We start from the raw sequence: 21,103 nt of genomic DNA on the forward strand, positions 1-21,103 counted from the left end.
TTTCAGCTCCCTAATTTTTGTATGTTTTAGATTTATTGAATTCATAAGGCTGCAAAACTAAGAAACATTATTTTAGGATTAATCCACTTCTGCCAAATTTCTGCTATTCTGTATCTCACCTATTGTAGTTTCCTGAAACAGGTGAGAATAAGGGATAATTTTCTAGATTGCATAGAGACAAATATGTTGAAAAACAAGGACAATATGACAAGGAAAAGCATCTCAATATGTGATACGAGGTAATGTAGAATTTGGTTATGTTACAATGCGATAGCTTTTGAAAGTGCTGCGTGCAATATGTGGTAGTGCTCACATCCAAAGGAGCCAGGGAAAGCATCAGGGGAGATCAGAGAGGATTTGAGAATTTCTGAAACTGTAGTTGCTCCTGTGTCTCTTGGGCCATTGCTTACAGGTGATGAGCTCCAAGAGAGAAACTTGTTAGGTCCTCTGGTGCTGCCCTAATTAGCAGTTGACTGTAAGGACAGATAGGGTAAGTTTTGACTGAAATCCACAAAGGTTCCTCTGTGTGAGTGTGTGTGTGTGTGTATGTGTGTGTGTGTGTGTGTGTGTCTTTGAACTTGAAGTGCCAGCTTTGAACTATGTATTGCCATTTTATCCAAGTGGTTGCTTGGATGCTTGTAAGGCTCACAAATCTCAGGGCAGAGTCTTACAATAGGCCCTTCCCATGTCACATTTCTTCTGAGGACTCTGTGAACCTTATGCTTCTGCAAAGACAAGCAAAAAAATCAAAAGAAGATACCACAAATCTTTTCTCATTACCATGCTGAATTTCCTTTTGAGAAGTTTTTAGGATCAGTCTATTATTAAATGAAGATATGGCTCCAGGTGTCAGGTGCACAGATTTTTCTTCAATGTCAGGTCTGGCAGGATGGCAGATACATCAGTAGGTAGATTTAGAGAGGTGAGAAAGGAGCACTGAACAAATAGACATGAAAATTAAAGTATCAAGGTAGAGCAGAAGAGAAAGGAGAACAGACTGGGACAAAATAATACAATCACACTCCTAGCAAAAACGAGATAAAAGAAGACTATGGATTAAGCAGAAGGAGACAGAGAGGAAGTGAAAATGTGATTGGGCTACCAAAAAGAAAATAATAAAGATAAGAATGCAGAATGGATGTGAACATAACAAGGAGACCAAGGAGAATGAATGGAAACTACAAAGGCAAAAAACATAGCCAAACAAAATAAAATTCATAGTAGTGATTTTAAATTGTGTTTGGGAAGCAAGAAAATAAAAAGGAAATTACAGCATGGGTTTAGGAGGGGTAGCTCATGTTTAACCAACCTGGTCACCTTTTATGATCAGGTAACCCGCCTAGTGGATGCAGGGAAGGCTGTAGATGTTGTTTATTTGGATTTCAGCAAGGCCTTTGACACTGTCTCCCACAGCACACTGCTACACAAGCTGGCCGCCCACGTCTTGGACAGGAGCACTCTTTGCTGGGTTAGGAACTGGCTGCATGGCCGGGCCCAGAGAGTGGTGGTGAATGGTGCTGCATCCAGCTGGCATCCAGTCACCAGTGGTGTCCCTCAGGGGTCTGTGCTGGGGCCAGTTCTGTTTAGTATTTTTATTGATGACATGGATGAGGGTTTAGAGTCTTTCATTAGCAAATTTGCAGATGACAATAAGCTGGGAGCGTGTGTCGATATGTTAGAGGGATGGAGGGCTCAGCAGAGGGACTTGGAACGGTTGGATGGATGGGCAGAATCTAATGGGATGAAGTTCACTAAGTCCAAGAGCCGAGTCCTGCACTTTGGCCACAATATCCCCCTGCAACGATATAAGCTGGGGACAGTGTGGCTGGACAGAGGCCAGGCAGAAAGGGACCTGGGGTACTGGCTGACAGCCGGCTGAACAGGAGCCAGCAGTGTGTCCAGCTGGCCAAGAAGGCCCATGGCATCCTGGCCTGTGTCAGGAACAGTGTGGCCAGCAGGAGCAGGGAGGTCATTCTGCCCCAGTGCTCGGCCCTGGTGAGGGCACACCTTGGCTGCTGTGTCCAGTTCTGGCCCCTCGGTTTGGGAAGGACATTGAGACGCTTGAGCGCGTCCAGAGGAGGGAAACGAGGCTGGTGAGGGGCCTGGAACACAAACCCTGTGAGGAATGGCTGAGAGAGCTGGGGGTGTTCAGCCTGGAGAAAAGGAGACTCAGGGGGGACCTTATCACCCTCTACAACTTCCTGAAGGGTGGCTGTGGTGAGCTGGGGGTCGGTCTCTTTCTCCGGGCAACAACAGACAGAGCAAGAGGACACAGTCTCAAGCTGCGCCAAGGGAGATACAGGCTAGAATTAAGGAGGAAGTTTTTCACAGAAAGCGTGGTCAAATACTGGAATCATCTGCCCAGGGAGGTGGTGGAGTCACCATCCCTCGATGTGTTTAAAAAAGACTGGATGTGGCACTTGGGGCCATGATCTAGTTGAGGTGTTAAGATCATCGAGTCCAACTCAACATGGGTTGGACTCGATGATCTTAAAGGTCTCTTTCAACCTAGAAATTCTGTGATTCTGTGATAGTCACCAAGCCTATAGTAGAAATGTCAAAAAATAAATTGAAAAGAAAAAATAAGTCAAATTGTTATGAGCTTCTTTTTATTAGTAGTGGTTGTGTATCATTCAATCACACATAATCCTCTAGTTCTGTGAATTTCAGGAACACAGCAAATACTCTTAGATTTTTTTTTTTTTATTGGCTTTCCAGATCAGTTTGATTTCTTTAGACATAGAACTGGTAATGAGTCTCCAAAAAAAACGATGTTCCCCTTAATTTCTGAATACACAAAACTACTAAAGCTGCTCAGAAAAGAGTAGAATGACTTTGACCTCTTTTCTCTCTCTCTTTTTTTTTTTTTTGTTCTGTTTTGTTTTGTTTTTTAATCTGTAAGTTTCTCTCCTTTTGTTATGTAACAGTTCTTGAAGGGCTAAAAGAAATACCCCTCTTATCTTTGCCATATCTGGAATAAGAGGTTCTGCTCTAGTGAAGATGCTCTAGACAAGGGATGTGGAAAAGGAAAAGCTGACTAAAAAGTGGAACTGTGTGAAATTAGGTTTGAACTAGAAGTGACATTTGGGAGATGTTCCTGTACTTCTGGGTAATAAAACCCAGCATTCTTTCCCATCATCCTGTGAAAGCAAAATCCATTCCCTTTTTTCCAGTTGTGATCACTTAGTAATGTAATTGTTCTAGTGGTAAACATATTGCAACTGTGATTTGGAGAACTGGAGCATGCAGATTGTATGGGCAGGTGATCCTATCTCTTTGCCTTTTGCTATTGATATTTTAGCCAAAAAGGTGTCATACACATTAGAAGGTGTTTCCAAAAAGTTTCCTGAAAAAAATGCCTAGAAAAAGACCCAAGTTGTAATGCTATTTCAGTGTAACCTAATATGAAGGATCTGGACTATTTTATGATGTTCTGTTATCACTTAGCCTTTCTGAGCTAGTTGGGACCATAGGGAGTACCACATAGATGTCCAGAGGTGAAGCAAACACATTTGTGTGGTCAAACCTTTTAATGACTGTTGTCAATTCAGTATAAATTATTTGAATTTGACTTCATTGTAAATTTTAAATCTATTTGAGCATCACTTACCTGCTGTATTAACAGCAGAAGAGCAATTTTTTTTGACTCTGCATTACTGTAAGGCAAATATTGGTTGAGAATTTTAAAATTATTTTCCTCAATCTTTTAGGCTTACGCCAGCTCTTCTGCTTATTAAGATTCCAACTCATGTTTAATTGTTTATCCAATCTGTGTAGGTAGCTTGCGCTAGGATATATCCAGGTACTATGTAAACACTTGGACTGAAACGTTTCTGGAAGGCACAGGTTTCATGTGCCTGCTTGTCCCATGGAGCATGGCAATAACCTAGAAACTGGACTTCTAAGACAGACTTCTTGAGCAAGGACTTTCTTTATATTTCTTTAACTTACCAGAACCACAAAATTCTGATACAAATTTCAAGACACCTTAAGCCTCTCAAAAAAATTGGAAGGAAACGCTATTTTGCGGTGCTTCAAATACAAATGAATAAGGCTTATTAGTCAATTTCCCCTCAAAAATCATAGTTCATCATATATATTTAGGTTAAAACCAAGGTCAGATTTGATCAAAATGTAGTTTAAAGCCAGCTAAGTTCTTGTTACTGCATCAGTATTGTTACTGAGCTTCAGAACGGTTTTATCAATTATCCACTGACAATTAAATGAGATTTTCTGCTAAATACCTCAAGTAAACAATCCTTGCATTAAAAGGCCCTGTGTAAAATAACCTCATCTGTTGAATTAATAGCCTGTATCTGGGAACATGTCATCTGTTTGATGCAATTAAAGTGTTTTTACACTATGGAGCATTCGTGCAAAATGGTCTGTGTGCCTTTCCATTCACTGTGCACTAACAAACATTTGTAGGAACTCTAACACAGCTAAATCTGTTGATTTGTATTTTTGGATTTGTTTGTTTGTCAGTCAGAGCATTGAGTTTACCACTCACAGAAGCCATTATCCTAGGAGAATTTTGCAGTTATAAAGGTAGCTCTTGTCTGCAAGCAGCAGATCCTTTGCAGGATGTTCACAAGGTAGTGGTGAGAAATAAGTCTAAAACCTGTCACAGGAATTGTCTACTGCTAAGAGTCTATTGTCTCATTATCTGAGATAGGCACATGCAAACCTGAGGTATGATGACCAGCAGAGAAAACTGCTAATTTGTGTACCCCACCATCTGCAGTACATCTAGGTCCAGGAAGATTTAGCCATCTGTGGACCTGGAGAGTAGGCCTTGATCATGTAGAGGCTGCTTGATCATGCAAATTCACCTGCTTTCCTGAAGACATGTTGAACCCTTCCAGCTCAGTGATGCCGCACACATCCCTGTAGATGCCTAGGGTAGGCTCAGGTTTTCTAGGAAGGCTGAGAGCCCTGTTTCTGTGCTGCACAGATGAGCAGTGTGTGCCTCGTTAGGAAAAGACGTTGAGCTGTCAGGTTGGCTGCTCATGCACCGTGTGAAAGTTTGTGCAGATTTACTCTGCCCCTCCTCTGGGACAGCTTGAGCTCTCTCAGTAGGTCCACAGTCTTATGTGTAACCTTAATCCTGATGTTCTTCCATTGCATCCAGCCTCTGGAGATCTGGCTCTCCAGCTGCATGTTGAGCATGAGGTGTGACACATTTCCAGCTGTACGTCACTCCTGTGCTAGCTGCTGTGCAGTAACTCCTCCAGCAGGACAGACACAGGCCCCAACATCCCAAACAAGTTCAAATAATTACCAAATTCTACAGTCAGAATTTCCAGGTAGAAAAAGGAAATTAACGTTGGACAACTCACACCAAAATGTGAGTCTGGCCTGATGAAGGAGCAAAGGTGGCCAGCAGGAAATCAACTCAGATGTGCCTACCACTGTGCAGTGTTATGATACTGAAATTAGACACATTTCTGCCAGGCTGGTCAACTAGAGAGCCTCTGTTTTATCTGACTGAACTCAGGGCTGAACTTACGGATAGTATACAGCATAGTGATATTTCCCAGTTACTCCTAAAACCATGCTTAAAAACATGAGTAGTAAATGCATTTTGTAGTAAATGAGGCATTTTATTCACTTGTTGGTCTATAAAAATGTGGGTGACTCATGCTTAGCTCTTCACTAAGAGAAGTAGTAATAATTTATAAGGCAGTTATACATTATTTATAAATATACTCACAGTATAAAATATTAATGTTTTTCCAAGAACTGGGAAAACAAAATCGGGCTTCCACAAAGTACAGTAGATATTTTTTAGTCCCTTTACACACAACACAGACATTTATGCAGCTTTTCATTCCTTGCATTTCCAAATGCATTCATTTTTTCTAGTTTATTATTTTAATTTACATATTTATGCATTACAGCTATGTCAAGGGTAAAATGATGGGGGTTTTTATATATTAACAGGAAAGCCTACAAGTGCTATTTGGTGCATATTGGGAAAAATGTTCTGATGTGTACATACTTTCCTGGAATCACAATTGTCGGAAAGTCACACTGGCTCTGCTTCTGACCACAAAGGCAATAACACAGTAACAAAGCTTTAAGTTGACTACATAAATCTTTTGCACAATATTGCAGTCTAATTTCATCAGCAATACCTGACACTGTGAAATACTAAGCAGTCTAATCTAACCTACAAAAATCCATACTTACTGAAATACTTAAAATGCAATTATTATTTTAGAAATCAGTATAGTGATGAGCACCAGGTCTTTGGTACTTTCTTCTTTTTGTATGAATCATCATATTGAATGAAAATAATGGCTTATTTTTCTGTATTCTATTAATGAAGTCATGAGAGGCTACCTATACTTTTGGATTTATAGCAGAAATATCAAGAATTTAATACATGAATTGAAGAGCTTATTAAATAGTAATATGCCAGCTAGTACAAGATGTTTCCCACATACCTGCTATTGGATACAAACTTAATATTTCTTTGGAAAATCTGAGAGAAAAAAAAAATCTCCTGTCTGTCTAACAAATTCTTTTTAATAACACAGAATAAAAATGCAGAGACCACTCTTAAGTTGCAAGACCTTTGATTTTGCAACCAGCTATTTTTCATCTTGAACTATTATTTAACTAAATCATAAATATCACAGTGATAACACATTAGTCAGCATTCACAGCCAATTTCAAGTTCACAGATATACTGCTAGACAAGAAGTTTTCTTCCTTCCAAAGGGAGAAGGAAAAAAGGCTTTTTGAAACCAAAGCTCATCCTAGAAATGCTTTAGAAATTGAACTAATTAAATTTAAAAATTAATCCTCCATGTAATTATCAGATGACCATAGTTTTTCAGATATTTAAAAATAATTCACCCAAACCTAAAATGTTTATCTACAAGGAATATTAAATAAAAAGCTGATTAATATGTAATATAGTGCCTTCTAGGAAACAGAAAAAAGTACTCAGATATGCAAAAATGTGTTGTACTTTCTGTGTTTGGATGACAACACCAAGTGATAGTCTTTCCTGATAATAGTGCATTGCCCTGTACCAAAAAAGGTTCTTCACAGTTTCAGATTGTGCAATACTTCAGTGTAGTGTGTTAATACAACTCCCTTTCTAGTTAGTAAAATGTGAAACACACATTTTTTTAAGGTTGTATACTTTTAGAGTACTTATTAGTGAAAGCAACAGTTTTATTGAAGATAGCCCAACAGGATGAGTGCTATCCTTATTTTTTTCCCAGACTAAGGCAATTTTTTTTGGTAAATTCCACAAAAACACATGAAAAGAAAACTTCTTCCTTGTTCATTTATTGGACTGCCCATTATAGTGCTTGGCATAAAGTTCCCACCTTGTGGATGTGTGCTAGGAAGCAGCAGCTGCAGTACTGTAGTCCAGTTTTTTGTCAGCAAGGTTTCGTTTTGGCACTGCCTCCTTTCTGGCAATCTCAACTCAAGTGAGAAACTCTTTTTGCAATGGTCTCCTTGACATTGTAAGGAATGTATTACCTCTGCATTTGGCATCCCACCTCACAGCCTGCCGTTGTCTTTCTAAATGAAGTGTCTGAAACCATAGGCTCCCTGTGGAGGCACTGCCAGCCCTTTCTTTGCAGACTATTGTTTACTGTGCATGAACAAGCTGAAATGGAGCTCTTACAAAGAATTTCTCATTCTTTTATTTCTGAGGTGAATTAATGGGAAGCAGATTTTGATTAGCAGTTAAAGAGAGGTCCATCAGATACCTTCTTCTCAAAGTCAGAGGTTCTTGCTTGCATCACATGCTAATGTTCCCCAAATTGTCCCAATGTTATATTAGAGCAAAGCACAGTCAGTTCTCAGTTTTATATCATCATAGTTATAAATGCAGTGTTAGTATAGTCAGTCAGTGTCTTCAGACACACTGAAATTATTCTGCAGACCCTCTATATTAATTTCCAAATTCCTAATATTTAGCAGCAGGGAAGCATCCAGGAATTTTTAGTATCAGGATATCTAAAAGTTCAATTCAAATATACTCTGCATTTTGGCTGAGAGTTATTGAGCTACAGACATCTTGGTGTAAGTAGATATATTTTTTTTCTGAAATTAATATAATGTCATAACTAATTTAAATATGATTGGGAACATCATAGAAAGCTGAGGATGCAATAATTCCCATTTACCCATTTTTTGAAATTCTGTGGTACTCAAGCAGGCATGACCTCTTGTTATTTCACCATGTCTGTTAACTTTCTTTCATGCAGTGGACCATTACTGCTCAGAAATTAATTATCATAAATCCATGGAAGTTCATAACATTAGGATTAAGACAGCTGTAATCAAGAGAATGTTCCTGAAAGCCATAAGTTGATATACTTAGAAGAAATATCAACAAAGTACTATTAACTGATTTAAAATATTATTTCTTATTCCAAAAATTAACTGGAATAATTTGCCCACTAAAATAAAGAAACAGTAGATTTTTCCAAATCAAAATTATTTATGGAGAACAATGAAATGTAAAATAAAAAATCATCTATTTGCTGAAAGCAGAGAGAATTTCCCAAATGAAAATGAGATATAGACATCAAGTTTGTGTTTAAATCTTTATTTTTTGTCTCAGAAAGAAACGTGCCAAAACGATAAAACAGTTTTAGTTCAATCTGGAACTCAATTGTATATGATAAACCAAGGCTCACATGACTTTGTCAGGGGTTAAATTTAAAGCTACATAGTTTCATTGAAGTCTGAATTGGAGAAAAGTTATTTTCTTTTACTAACCCCGAATTAGAGGATTGTTTTCAGGCTGAATATATTTCTGAAGAACCAGAGTAGAGAAAAATTGCCATCTGATTAACTACAGTGAACACAACTGGAACACTTGCAGAAACCTTTTATATGCCAGGCAACTCTTGTGACTATAAAGACTTAAATTAAAAAATATATATATGTTTAAAAATTTATAAGGAAAATCAAAGGTTGCAGGAGAAATTTTAGATGTGTTTTCAAACGGCCCAACAAGGCAAAAATAGCTATTTAGACTAGCCATAATCATTTATATTATGAGAATTATTTGTCTGGTAGAAAACACTGGGAATGAACAGAGTTCCAGCAGAAGGACAGAACCTGACTCAGGAACAGTTTGAGATTCACAACACAGCTGCAATTGTGATGATTGGTGAGCATCAGAACATAATTTCAGTACAAAAAGTTTTACCTTGTAGTCTTACAAGAAGACTGTAAAGACTTCGCTCCTCTGATAACCAAAAATCTTCCAAATGCCATCTAAAACTGTTAATTTCTAATGTGCTGTATGTCATGGCGGTATTCAGTCATGGAGTCTTTTCTCTCCTAATTTGGTAAGGAAGATGAGTCAAACTCATTGTATCTTGTTTCATAAGATGACATCTTTATTCCCCATACGCTCCTTTTGGCTTTTTCCTCCATTCATTCCAGCTTGTTCTTTCTGAACAAGCCTGAGCACAGGTACAGATAGTATTTTGGATGGAATTTCTGGACTGGCTTGAACAATGGCACTGAATTGCCAATTTCCTTCTGAAAATGTTTTGCTGTGTGTATTCTAGTAGTCTTGCTATACCAAAGAAAGTTCTCTTTTCGTCAGCTTTTCGAGTATTTCCTCCTAATGAGTTCCTAGTTTACAGAAGGATTTATTAAATACCGCATAAATGGCTTTGCATCTCAAACTGTGAACTTTCTCAATCCCCATTAATCCTCAATGTCATCCAGACTCAATTTGTCATTTTACTAAGAGTAGTGCTTAATATTATCTTATTAGCAGGTGTCTAGATTGGGTAGAACAGCAATTCAGGGAAGTCCTTAATATTATACAAAAAATTAACCCTTGATCTCTGTGCAAATCATTCTGTTAATCACCTTGTTATACTCCACCCCTCATACACTCTTTCATTAGCCTATATTTTATAATTCTACCTGTAATTTTTTTAACATAAATAAGTAGCACACGTTTTACTTAAGTTATATGATTAAAAAGCCACAGACAAACAGTAGAGACAAACATAACAAAGCATGCTGAGAATCACTTCAGGAAACATAACATTTCCTTCAAAATGGTTCAAGAAATGCCTAGAATATTTTCCTGTTATATATACAAATTTGGGTTTTTTTTTTTCTTTCTATTTCAAGTCCTTAAAATTATTGAAAACCATTTGATCTGTGAATATTTCTAGAGCATCTAATCAGATTTAATGCTCCAGCCTCACAGGCTTACCTTTGCTTTGGAGAATTGTACCCTGTCTAAATAAAAACTTCATCAGACATATGAACAGTTGTTACATGGCTTCGTGCAACTTTTTTCAAACCCAGCTATTAATAGTGAAGGACATTATTTTTGTTTTTCCAGTGAAATGTCAGAATTTTGAGCAGAACATATATAGGTTTTCTTGGAAAAAGCTACTTGAAAAGGAAAAGAAGCTTCTGTCAGGAAAAAATTGCTAATAGAAAATGTTCAACTTCTGTTGCCTGAGTCCTTTTGAATGCCCCAATCTCAGCTGGTCAAGAAGTGAATACCATAAAAGCTTTTTCAGCTATGTTAACAGCAGCCTGGCATCAAACTGCCTTTCTCTAAATCCACACAACTTTCCTGGCAGTCCATGTTACAACTTCTGCAGAGGGCTCCCATGTAATTACACCACAAGTGCATTAAATGAATATGCCTCTCCTTTGGTTAAGCACTAGTTCAGCTCTCTTTGGAGCAGTATACCTGGTGTGGGGTCTGCAAATCAAGGAATATGCTGAAAATTTGAGGGAATTCAGAGAAAAACCATGAGACTGACTAGAGCTGAAAAACAAATATAGAACTGACTTGCAATAATAAACACACTGAGAGTGTGTTTATTTTGTTGAAGAGAAGGTTAAAGGGCTGCCCAGCTGCAACCTCAAAGTGGATCCCACACAGCAGGAAAAATATCATAGAGGTAATTTTGAAACAGCAAGCAAAACTATGGGAAGACCCAATGATGGGAAGCTGACATCATGCAAAAGCTACACTACAAGCAAGATTCCAGTCTTGATTATGAACATGTGAGGAAGACATGCAATAGTTTCTTTATGATTTCAAAACAAGATTTGATCTTTAAAAAAAAAATCATGGTCTATTTAAACATAACTATTGTATTTGAAATAGAAGATAATTCCAGAATATAATGGTTTATGCAGTGAAACTGAGGAGATGGCTACATTGGTCCCATCTGTCCTCAAAATACCTGATTTACTGAATGCATTTTCTCTGACATTACACTGTACAGTCATAATGCAGTTATTTCAGTCTGATTTTTTTTTCTTCTGTCTTCTGTTATGTCTTGTTTGCCTTGCTGGCTTTGCATTTTTTTTATTTCTTTTTTGTTGCATTTATTTACTTATTTGTTTTTTGTGTGTTTGTGGTTTTTTATTGGCTGGTTGTCTGTTTTGTGTTGTTTTCGTTTGGTTTGGTTTGTTTCTTTCTTTCTTTTGCTCCAGGAATTGGCCAAGGGGTTCCTGTGGTGGCCCTTATTGTGGAAGGAGGTCCCAATGTCATCTCCATTGTTCTGGAGTACCTGCGAGACACTCCCCCTGTTCCTGTTGTGATATGTGATGGCAGTGGCCGAGCATCTGACATCCTTGCCTTTGGCCACAAATATTCTGAGGAAGGAGGGTAAGTCATTTCATGACATATGTTCTTTCTCTATCCACAGGTTCAATTCCATGGTAAAGCGGAGCACAGGAAATTATTATCAATATTGCACAGAAGCAACACCTACCTCACATGGCCATTTCCATCTTTGATATGGGTGAAATGCTGAAGGTATTCAGAACATAACAAAATAAGCCTTAAAACAAGCCTCATCTCTGAGTCTGCTCTGCTTCAGGCTGGAGAGTCCCAGCTCCCTCAACCTTTCCTCATGTATGAGGTGATCCAGTCCCTTCATCATCTTAGTGGCCCTGCTCAGACAGGAACAGCTACTCCAGCCCTGGAGAAAGCTACTCTGCAGTATGTCACCACCATAGAGGAGATTGTTTATGATGGAAAAAATTAATCTGAGGACCCCTTCTTTCCACCCTCTTGCAGAAGTTTGGCTGTGCTCTTGGTCTGTTTCTTGAATAGGTCTTTCTCAGGCACCAGTTAACAAGGACTTGGCCCTGCCTCATTAGGGGTCAGTTTCAAATAAGGCTACAGGCATCCTAGATCACTAGATCAGCAGAGTAGCAGCATTTCCACTAGAAAATGCTGAAACTTTCTTGGTCCACAGCCTTGTGGCTGCCCTAACCTGTTCCTTACCTGACAGCCACAAGCACCCTCAGAGGGTTTCCAGGTGCTCAGCAATGATCATGGGCTTTTCCTCTCAGAAGTTCCCAAATCATAACTCAGTCTGATGCCCAGACTAGAAAATAACAAATAAAGAGAAGATTTAACAATTTAAAAATATAAATCTGTAAACATTGAGCTCTAGACCAAGCAGTATTACGTCTTTTAGAACTAAATGTGATCATGAACTCACTCAACCTAAAACTCCTACTGGGAAGGAGATCGTTTTCCACAAATGCTTAAATCCATTTTATATTCAGGTTCATGCTTAGTACTGCATTGCATCTGTGATACATAAGAATGTGGCAGGTTTCACTGAATCTTTGAGAAGTTGTTTCTCTGTTTTCAGTGACCTCACTGATAACACTTCACATAACCTTATTCAAATATGCTTTATCCTTGTATTTATTATGTACATCTACCTTGTCTGTGTTCTGATGTCACCATAAAAAATACAGGAGGAGACTTTAATTAAAGTATTTAAATGTAAATAAATGTGGCTTGTATGAAAGGCTTTTTACAAGGACCTGTAGTGACAAGACAAAGGACAATGATTTTAAACTGAAAGAGGGTAGCTTTAGACTGGATATAAGTAAGATATTCTTCACTGTGAGTGTGTTGAGGGACTGGCACAGACTGCTGAGAGAATTCCAGCCTTGGAATTGTTCCTGGCCATATTGGATGGAGCTCTGAGGAACTTGGTTCAGTGAAATGTGCTCCTGCCCGCGGCAGGGACATTGAAATTGGATGATCCTTAAAGATCCCCTCCAACCCAGACCATTCTATGATTCCGTGAATTTATGGTGCTGTGGTTCTATTTCATCATCACAAACTCCTGCCTGTAGAAAAGGCAAGTTATAGTATCAGTAGAGGCAGAACATGCAATTTCTTACCTGAAACTCTCACATCTGGCTTTGTGAAAGGTATTATTCTGTCTTGCTATGGGTCTTGTTAATGTGGGGATGTCGGGGTCCCATTCCAGATTGTTTCCTGCATTATTGACCAACAAAATTACTCATTTTTTTCTGTTCACTTTGCACTAAATAGAATGCACAAACTATGAAATTTGCCAAACTAGCCAGTGGAAATTTCTATGTGTTCATCCTGGTTCAGAAAACATCCGTCTGGCATGTAGTGATATTTTCAATAATACTAGAAGTAAAACATGAATACTATTATATTCATTAATAGATTAAATGCATTAGACTTCAGCTATAAATTGGATCCATTTCCCCCATCTCTAACCTATGTTTGAGTAGTGCTTAGCACTATGAGGAGAATATCAAATAATTGCCATGTTAACTGAATTCAGCTAACAATTTTTCTTTTGGATACAATCTAAGTAGGTTATACAAAACTGTGTTTATTAAACTCTAAATCAAGGTAGTACATCTAAGTTGCATGCAAAGTTTAATTCTGCAGTCACTGTGTAATCAGACTATCAAATCAAAAGCCTGTTTTAATTCTGGCCACCTGTCAGAAGCAAGGTGTTCTCTGAGACACAGCATATCTTCCAGCTGCTATGGACTGGGTATCTAATTTAAATAATTCAAAACTTGGATCAGTAATGGCAGAAACAAACTCACTTGCATGTTTATGTTATTATGCTTATTTTGCACAATCTTAAATTTTAACTCACAGCAGCCCAACAAAGATTAATTTTCTACACATAAAAATGTGTGTGTGTGTCTACTAAGCACTGCTGTGAGTTCTGTGAGCTTTTAAATTAATTTGAAAGTTTGTTTCCATGGGGAAAATAACTATGTCTGGAAATGACAGAGAAAAAATACATCTCTCTGCTTGAGTTTTGATCAGTGTTGTGCCAATCCTTCCATTTAGACAAATCCTTTAGTGCATTGAGCAGTTGCCTATCTGCCCGACGGGTCCTTTTGTGTTGGGTTTCAAAGAATTGTGCGGTGCCAGCCCTTCCTCCTTGTTAATTATTCTTCCTAGAACATTCCACATAGCGGAAAAATTCATTATTTCTTATGTTAATGGAGGTGTGGTGCAATACCAATGCCTGCTGCATCTTTGAAAGCACAGGAGACAAGCTTCAATCTGCCTTTTTAAGGCCCAATTGTAAGCTTTTCTCATGACAAGGCAGGCATTTCACTGCCACGGGACAGTCTTTGGGTGGGAGTTTTCGCTGTGAGAGCGGCCCCAGAGGAGGAGGAGGAGGCTGCCAGCAGGGCCCAGAGCGGAGCCCGCGCTGCCCCACGCGGGTGAAGTGCACCCTGACGGAAAGATGTCTTTGGGGCAGAACCAGCTTGCGGGTCTCATTGTCTCATCTCTCTCATTGAAGTTGCAGGGGAAGGTAAGGCACGTGTGTGGTTGTCCACGTGTGCAGCTGAATTTTTAGCATTACAAGTGTCAGATGCACAGAACTAACACGGGGGGAGGGTTTAAGTTTATTAGGACTTTAATATCAGAAACTAAATTTTGGTTCCTTGGTCTGGAAAAGTCTGTAACAGAGTTTTAAGAATTCAATAGGTGGCTACATTTCAGTACAAGTAAATAAAATTCTCAGAAGTAATTTAGTAGAGTTGAGTAAATTCCTGGTACCTTTTACATTTTAATGACAAACAAGCTATGTCCACAGTATAACTTTAATAAGAAGGCATCTTAAATGCAACATTCCCCATGTGATAAATTGGTAGAATTATTTGGGTGCTTTTCACAATTGGCCTTGATTTAAAGGTCGGGATTTTCAGACTCTTATTTTTTCTTTTACTTGAAAATATGATGAACAGCATTGAGGAATAAGAACATAAGATCAATCATAAAAATGTAAATTTAGTCTCTACTAAGCCCTAAGTGAATATCTTCATTGGTAGTAAATCTCCTTCACATACAGCTGGAGTATTTTGGATTGTATAATCAAGGATGGATGCCTTTTCATTTCATTTACCTGCATAAAAGCAAAAGCTGAAAGTAAAACAAATGCAAACTGCAACTTTATAGGAATGTTTTGAAGCTTCTAATTCTCAGAGATTTTTTTCTTTATTATATACTGAATTTAAAATCAGAGAAACAAAACACTAGGTTAGAATTTTTGTCACTTCTTAGAAAAATATTTCCTTACTGAATGAGAAACTACTTGCAGTATTGGAATGCAGTCTCCAAGTTGAAATTATACCTCATTAACTACTCTATCAGTTCTACTCCTGCAAGCAAGAGACTCTTAAGAGTTCAATTTAATGCCATAAAAATTTGCTTCTTGCCTAATTTTTGCAAGGAAATATCAAACATTCTCTGTGCTTTAAATGAGCATCCTCATATGAGAATCATTAAAGATGATCTTTGGACTGATCTTTCTCTGGATTCGTGGTGGCATAGTTTTAGGTTTCAAATCTGAAGAAGATTATTTAAATCCCTTTTTGCTTATACGCAAAATACAGGAATTTTTCACATTGAGCAAAAGGGATCATAATGTATGATATGGTTCTTCAGTATCCCCCATGGTCTGTACCACATCACTGGAAATCATTGATCCAAATCATGTCTGAATTAATTTGTACAATTATTTTCACATTATATATTTTTATAACATTACTTTTCTCTTGTAACAAAGTACTTTGCAAATCAAAACCGGGACACAAGAAAGTCAGTTTGTTGACCTTGGGAGGGTCAATATATTCATCTCTTGTTTGGTGAAGAAACAGCCATTCAATAAACTGTGATCAGGGAAAAATGATGTAGAACAACTACCAGTGAAGGTCTGCAGTGAAAAGGTGATTCTTCAGAAAGCACACAGAAATCATCCATGTTTGAATTCAGTGAAGAAATAATTACATAAAATTTATTTTATTGCAAATAATAATATATTAATGATTTATTTCTTACAAATAATTTATTTTCTGTCTTTTCACAAACAATGATATGCAAAATGTGTGAATTTGAAAATGTGTAAGCCAGTCCTGCAAAGTTGGACAACTTATTTGTAATCCAGTGGAAAAAAATACAAGTAGAACCTCTGGTCATATTTCTTACATAAGATGTGATTTGTCTAGAGTGCAAATTATAACTAAAACAAAAAATCCCCTAAGCTTCCTAAAAGGAAGGGCAGGGAATACTTTTCATATTCCACTGATATTTTATGGATATATTTACCTTGGGAAAAAAATACTTCAAAAATTAAGAGTTAGAAACCGATTATGTGCAATTCATTGAGTGAATTGTATTATTTTAAGACATTTCAAAGCATTTTGAGAACAATACATTTTTAAAAATCTATAATGGAGTTGCATTTTGAAAGTGGGCTAGTGCATAATCTTTTTAACTCTCGAGTATATTGTATGATTCCAGTACTAAAAATCTTTGAGGAAAAAGAAAGCTAAACAAGTTAGTTGGTGGGCTACATGCCAGATCTTTCTCCAATAATCACTACAAAATCATATGCCATGAGTTTGAAAGATTACGTGAAATGTCTCTTGTCTCCTCAAATATTAAGCATAGCTTAAAAAAATTAATTCTTTCTGAGGAGTAGGCCAAAATGTCATCAATCTTCTGCATCAACCAAAGCAATGAAGAAAGTTTTGCTTTACTGTTTAATCATCCAGTATGTCTCAGACAGAAACAGAGTATAGCCTTTTTTACTTTGTCAGTTCAGGTTTTTGAAGTGGCCTTTCCTGATTGATCCTAAACAATAAATCATAATAACATAGAAAAGTTTCGATTGGAAGGCCTCTTAAGAGGTCATCAAATCTGACTCCCCTGCCCTGGGCAAGCTCATTTTCAAGTAGATCAGGTTGTTCAGAGTCCTCTCTGACGTGACCCCGAACGTTGCCAGGGATGGGGCACCTACCAGCTCTCTGGGACACCTCTTTCACTGTTTTATCATTGTTGTAAACAATCTTGTTGTAAGCATCTTTTTATTTATACCTAATCTAAATCAACACTCCTTTAGTTTTAAAAACATTGTTCTTGTTCTATTACAACAGGCTCTGCTACTATGTCTGTCCCCATCTTCCTTATAGGCACCCTACAAGTGCTCAAAGGCTTTAATAATGTTTCCTCAGAGCCTTCATTTCTCCAGGCTGAACATCTTCAACTCTTTCACCCTTTCCTTGCAGGAGAGGTGCTCCAGTCGTTTGATCAACAGCAAAGCCTCCTCTGGACCTGCTCAAGCAGGCCCATGTCCTTCCTGTGCTGGGAACCCCAGAGCTGGATGCAGCACTGCACTGGATTCTCATCACAGCAGAGCAGGGGGACAGAATCCTCTTCCTTGCCCTGCTTGCCCACAGGGCTTTGCGTGCAGCTCAGGACATGATTGTTTTACTGGGCTGTGAGTGCACACTGTGGGCCCTTGTCCAGCCCTTCACGCAGCAGGGCCCCAAGTCCTTCTCCAGAGGCCTGTTTGTGATCTGTTCATCCCTCAGCCTGTGCTGCTCTAAGGTGCTGCCCCAACACAGGTGCAGGCCTTTGCACTTGGCCTCGGGAGCTGTCAGATACCTCAGCCTTTTCTTTGTACATCACTGTGAGTTTGTAAGCCTTGCTTACCAGATGGGGGAAATGCTTTCTTCAACCTTCCTTTTCTCGCTGACATACCTGTAGAAATCCATCCTGTTGTTCTTATTCCTTGCCGAGTTCAGCTTCCTCTTTGTCTTGGCTTTCCTCGCCCCATCCTGCATAATTGGGCTGTGTCCCTAAACTCTGCCCAGGTTACCTGTACCTTTTTCACTGATAGTGCATTTACTGTTTTTTTTTAGTTTAACCAGCAGGTCTCCACTCCTCCGTGGTGATCTCTTGCCTTCCTTGCCCTACTTCCTTCACGTGGGATGGCTCATTCTTGTGCTGCATGGAAAGTGTCCTTAGAAATATGCGAGCTCTGTTCTGCTCCTTGAAGGCAATTTCCCAGGGCAGCTCTGCTGCCCAGAGTGCCACTTCCCAGGGGGTCCTATTGACTAACTCCTTGAGCCCATTCAAGGGTTTTTTCTTAAAATTCAAGATCCTGACTTTTCTGGAAAGCCATACAGCTCAGTTCTGATAATCTGATGTGTCAAAACTGTGGTTGGCATCTTCTGAAAATAAACAAGCGAACAAAACAGACCCACACACTCATAGATGACAATTATGAGTAAATTTTGGTTCTGAAAATAAATGTGAATGTATATTGCTCTACTTTAGATGACAGATTTTTGACATTAGCTACCTAAATTCCATAGAATAATTTCAAACTACATGAGGAAGAAACAGAACAGGTTACACGGGCTTTTTGTGGCACATTTTGTTTAGGCAGGACCAGGACACTTTCCATGTCAAGTAAGTGGAATTCAGAGAATCATGCCATCAAAATGCCCCAGAAAGGATTTAACTGGCATGTTGCAAAATATTTTTAGAACTGAAGTCTACTAGAAAGATGATAAAAATACTATCTTTTACTGACACTATTCAGTCTATGCTGACTTTGATGGAAGTCATAAGTGTAGTGTTTGTCTGGTAAAGTGGGCCCATCTCTTTTTCTGAATCTAAAACTAGGAATCCTTGCTTTTAAAAAGCATGGATTTAAGGTGTGTGTGTAAGAAATGTAGTGGTGTTTGCAAAGGAGGTAAGTCATCCCCCCACCTGCAAGTCACAGTTGTTTTCCTCACAGTACTCTGTGAAATTACTTGTTTAACACAAATTGGATTTCGTGTCTGCCTCACAGATTGAGTCTTTTATAGCATGGAACAGTTTGTGTTTGTCCTGGCTGGACTACACAATTGGGAACTTTGATTTGATATCTTCTGACATTTATAGACTCCCAAGGAATAAAAGTGATACATTCTTGATATAACTGATTTCAGTGCAAACAAAGCTATGATTACTTTACTGGAAAGATTGCTGTTTTGTTTATGTTTTTGATTATAATCACTTCAAGTTTTTGATCTCATGAAGACATTGAATAGGCTTGATGTAGATTTGCAGACCAAGGAGATGTTAAAGAAAAACATTTAGTGAGGGTAGAAAACTGCATAAATCAAATTATGACTACAGGAAGTTTCTGAGCAGCAGTACTTCAACAGATGTTTCACCCTGTAGTTAAGGAAACACTTATTGATTTTTTGGGTTTTTTAAATGCTGCATCTTTCACATGAAGTTTGCTTTTCATGCTGCTTAAACTGATGCTATTATAGAGTTTCTGAGAGCTTTAATTCAAGAAAGAAAAGTGATGGTTGCTGAGGACACAATTCTGCTTTCACTCAATGCAACTATCTCTTGCTGTCTGTGTGAGTTGGCCTGAAAGAGAGTAAATTTCTGAAATGAAATTTCAGATTTGCATTCTACACATTTTTTAAGGAAAATTAGATTATTATAAGAAAGTGGGATGGTTTATATTCCAGAAACTTTGGAAATGTTTTCTGAAATTTTTGAGATTCTTCCAAGTCCGTGTATTTTTTCATATACTTTTCCTGCTCTTTCCTATATTTCACTTTCATATGTCGTTTCCAAGGAAATCAGTTATTTATATGAAAATATAAATAGCTCTTTAGGTTCACCAGGTGATGTTTTTAGGAAACTTGTTCATTGCAAATAACCTCTTTTTTCTTTCTTCATTTGAAGGGTGGAAAATTGCATAGTTCTGGTCTACTTATAAATACAGTGATAGCACCATTTTGTTTAAATTTGATTAAAGCAAATTTCCAACACCTTCTTTTCAAGAGCCTAAAATCAAAATTTATATCAATTATGACCTACTAGCCTGCAACTCAAAGTATATTAGTGCTTGTCCGGGTATCAGTCTTTCCAAGCTGATTCTCTTCAGCACGGAGTCCTTCATTTCTTCTTGTATTCTTGACATCGGGTTTCGTGTCACCATGTGCTTGCAACATCCTTGCTTCTGTACAGGAGGTCATGGTTATCTCTCTTACAATTCCCTCACAGCAAGTCCTCTGCTGCCAGCTCCAGTGCTGTCCACCAAGAGGGCTGGAAGTTGTAACTCATCACGTGTGGCCTTTTTGTTCGGGAGGCAGGTCGTGCTCCAGGGAAGGAGTGGGCTTACATGCTGCCTAATGCATGAGCAGTGGATGCAGGGTTGCTACCTGTCCAGCATCCCAGGAAATAGGACATCCAGGGGCCAGACTGCTCCCAGATGGAAACAGGAAGTGCAGAGGAGGACTTACTGCTCAGAGGGAGTCTGTGATAGAGTAGAAGACAACAGAAGAAGCCAGGCATGGAAAGAACAGTGATCCGTCCACACAGCATGGTCTAAAATCCCATGTCAACTCATTTTAATCCAAACACATTGACATATGCCTTCCAGGCTTCTTTTTGAAGCCAAAGTTCAGTTCAACAGGAATATTTACTGCCAAAATCAAATTCATGTGGTAGAGAACATATGCATTCCGTATGTCAGATCTTCTGTATAGTTCCATGCACTTCTTTCTGATTCCCATTTGTTGTCTGTTCTAACAACATGTCTGCTGCAGGTATAAAGACTAGATAATTAAATCAGATTTCAAAATCAGTGGTGTAATGAATATCCTGCAGTCTCATTTGTGCCTCTTCACTGCAGTAGTACATGTACCTTTAGCCAACAGTGTGCAAAATTAAGGATTTGGTCATTGTTCTCCCAAAGCAGCTGCCCTAAGCTAACAATGGCTTTTAGCTACCTGATATCTCTCTGCAGTTGCTGCAGGACTAAATATGTTTTCATCTTCTGGCCTAAAGTATGAGACATGAAGGTTCTCTGATTTTCACTCCACTGGATGACTTATCCCATAAAATATTTCAATTTAGCTAATTTAAAACATTGAGATATAATTTTTAAGTGAGAAAACTGCTGTAGTATAGAAGCATCAAAGGATATATGTTTTAAATTAAATCCCA

General features: G+C 38.3%; 1 protein-coding gene across 3 annotated transcripts in view; it reads left to right on the forward strand.

Moving 5' to 3' along the window:
- TRPM3 (transient receptor potential cation channel subfamily M member 3) overlaps positions 1–21,103 on the forward strand; it is a 383,001-nt gene that overhangs the window by 274,027 nt on the left and 87,871 nt on the right. For all 3 annotated transcript variants that reach the window (XM_054283455.1, XM_054283456.1, XM_054283457.1), the window contains exon 7: positions 11,470–11,644. In XM_054283455.1, coding sequence (XP_054139430.1) covers positions 11,470–11,644 — 175 coding nt within the window. The remainder of the gene's footprint in view (positions 1–11,469; positions 11,645–21,103) is intronic.

Source organism: Melozone crissalis, unplaced genomic scaffold (genome assembly GCF_028551555.1).
Source record: "Melozone crissalis strain CALT ecotype California unplaced genomic scaffold, PUWL_Pcris_2 ptg000036l_1, whole genome shotgun sequence".
Classification (NCBI taxonomy): domain Eukaryota; kingdom Metazoa; phylum Chordata; class Aves; order Passeriformes; family Passerellidae; genus Melozone; species Melozone crissalis.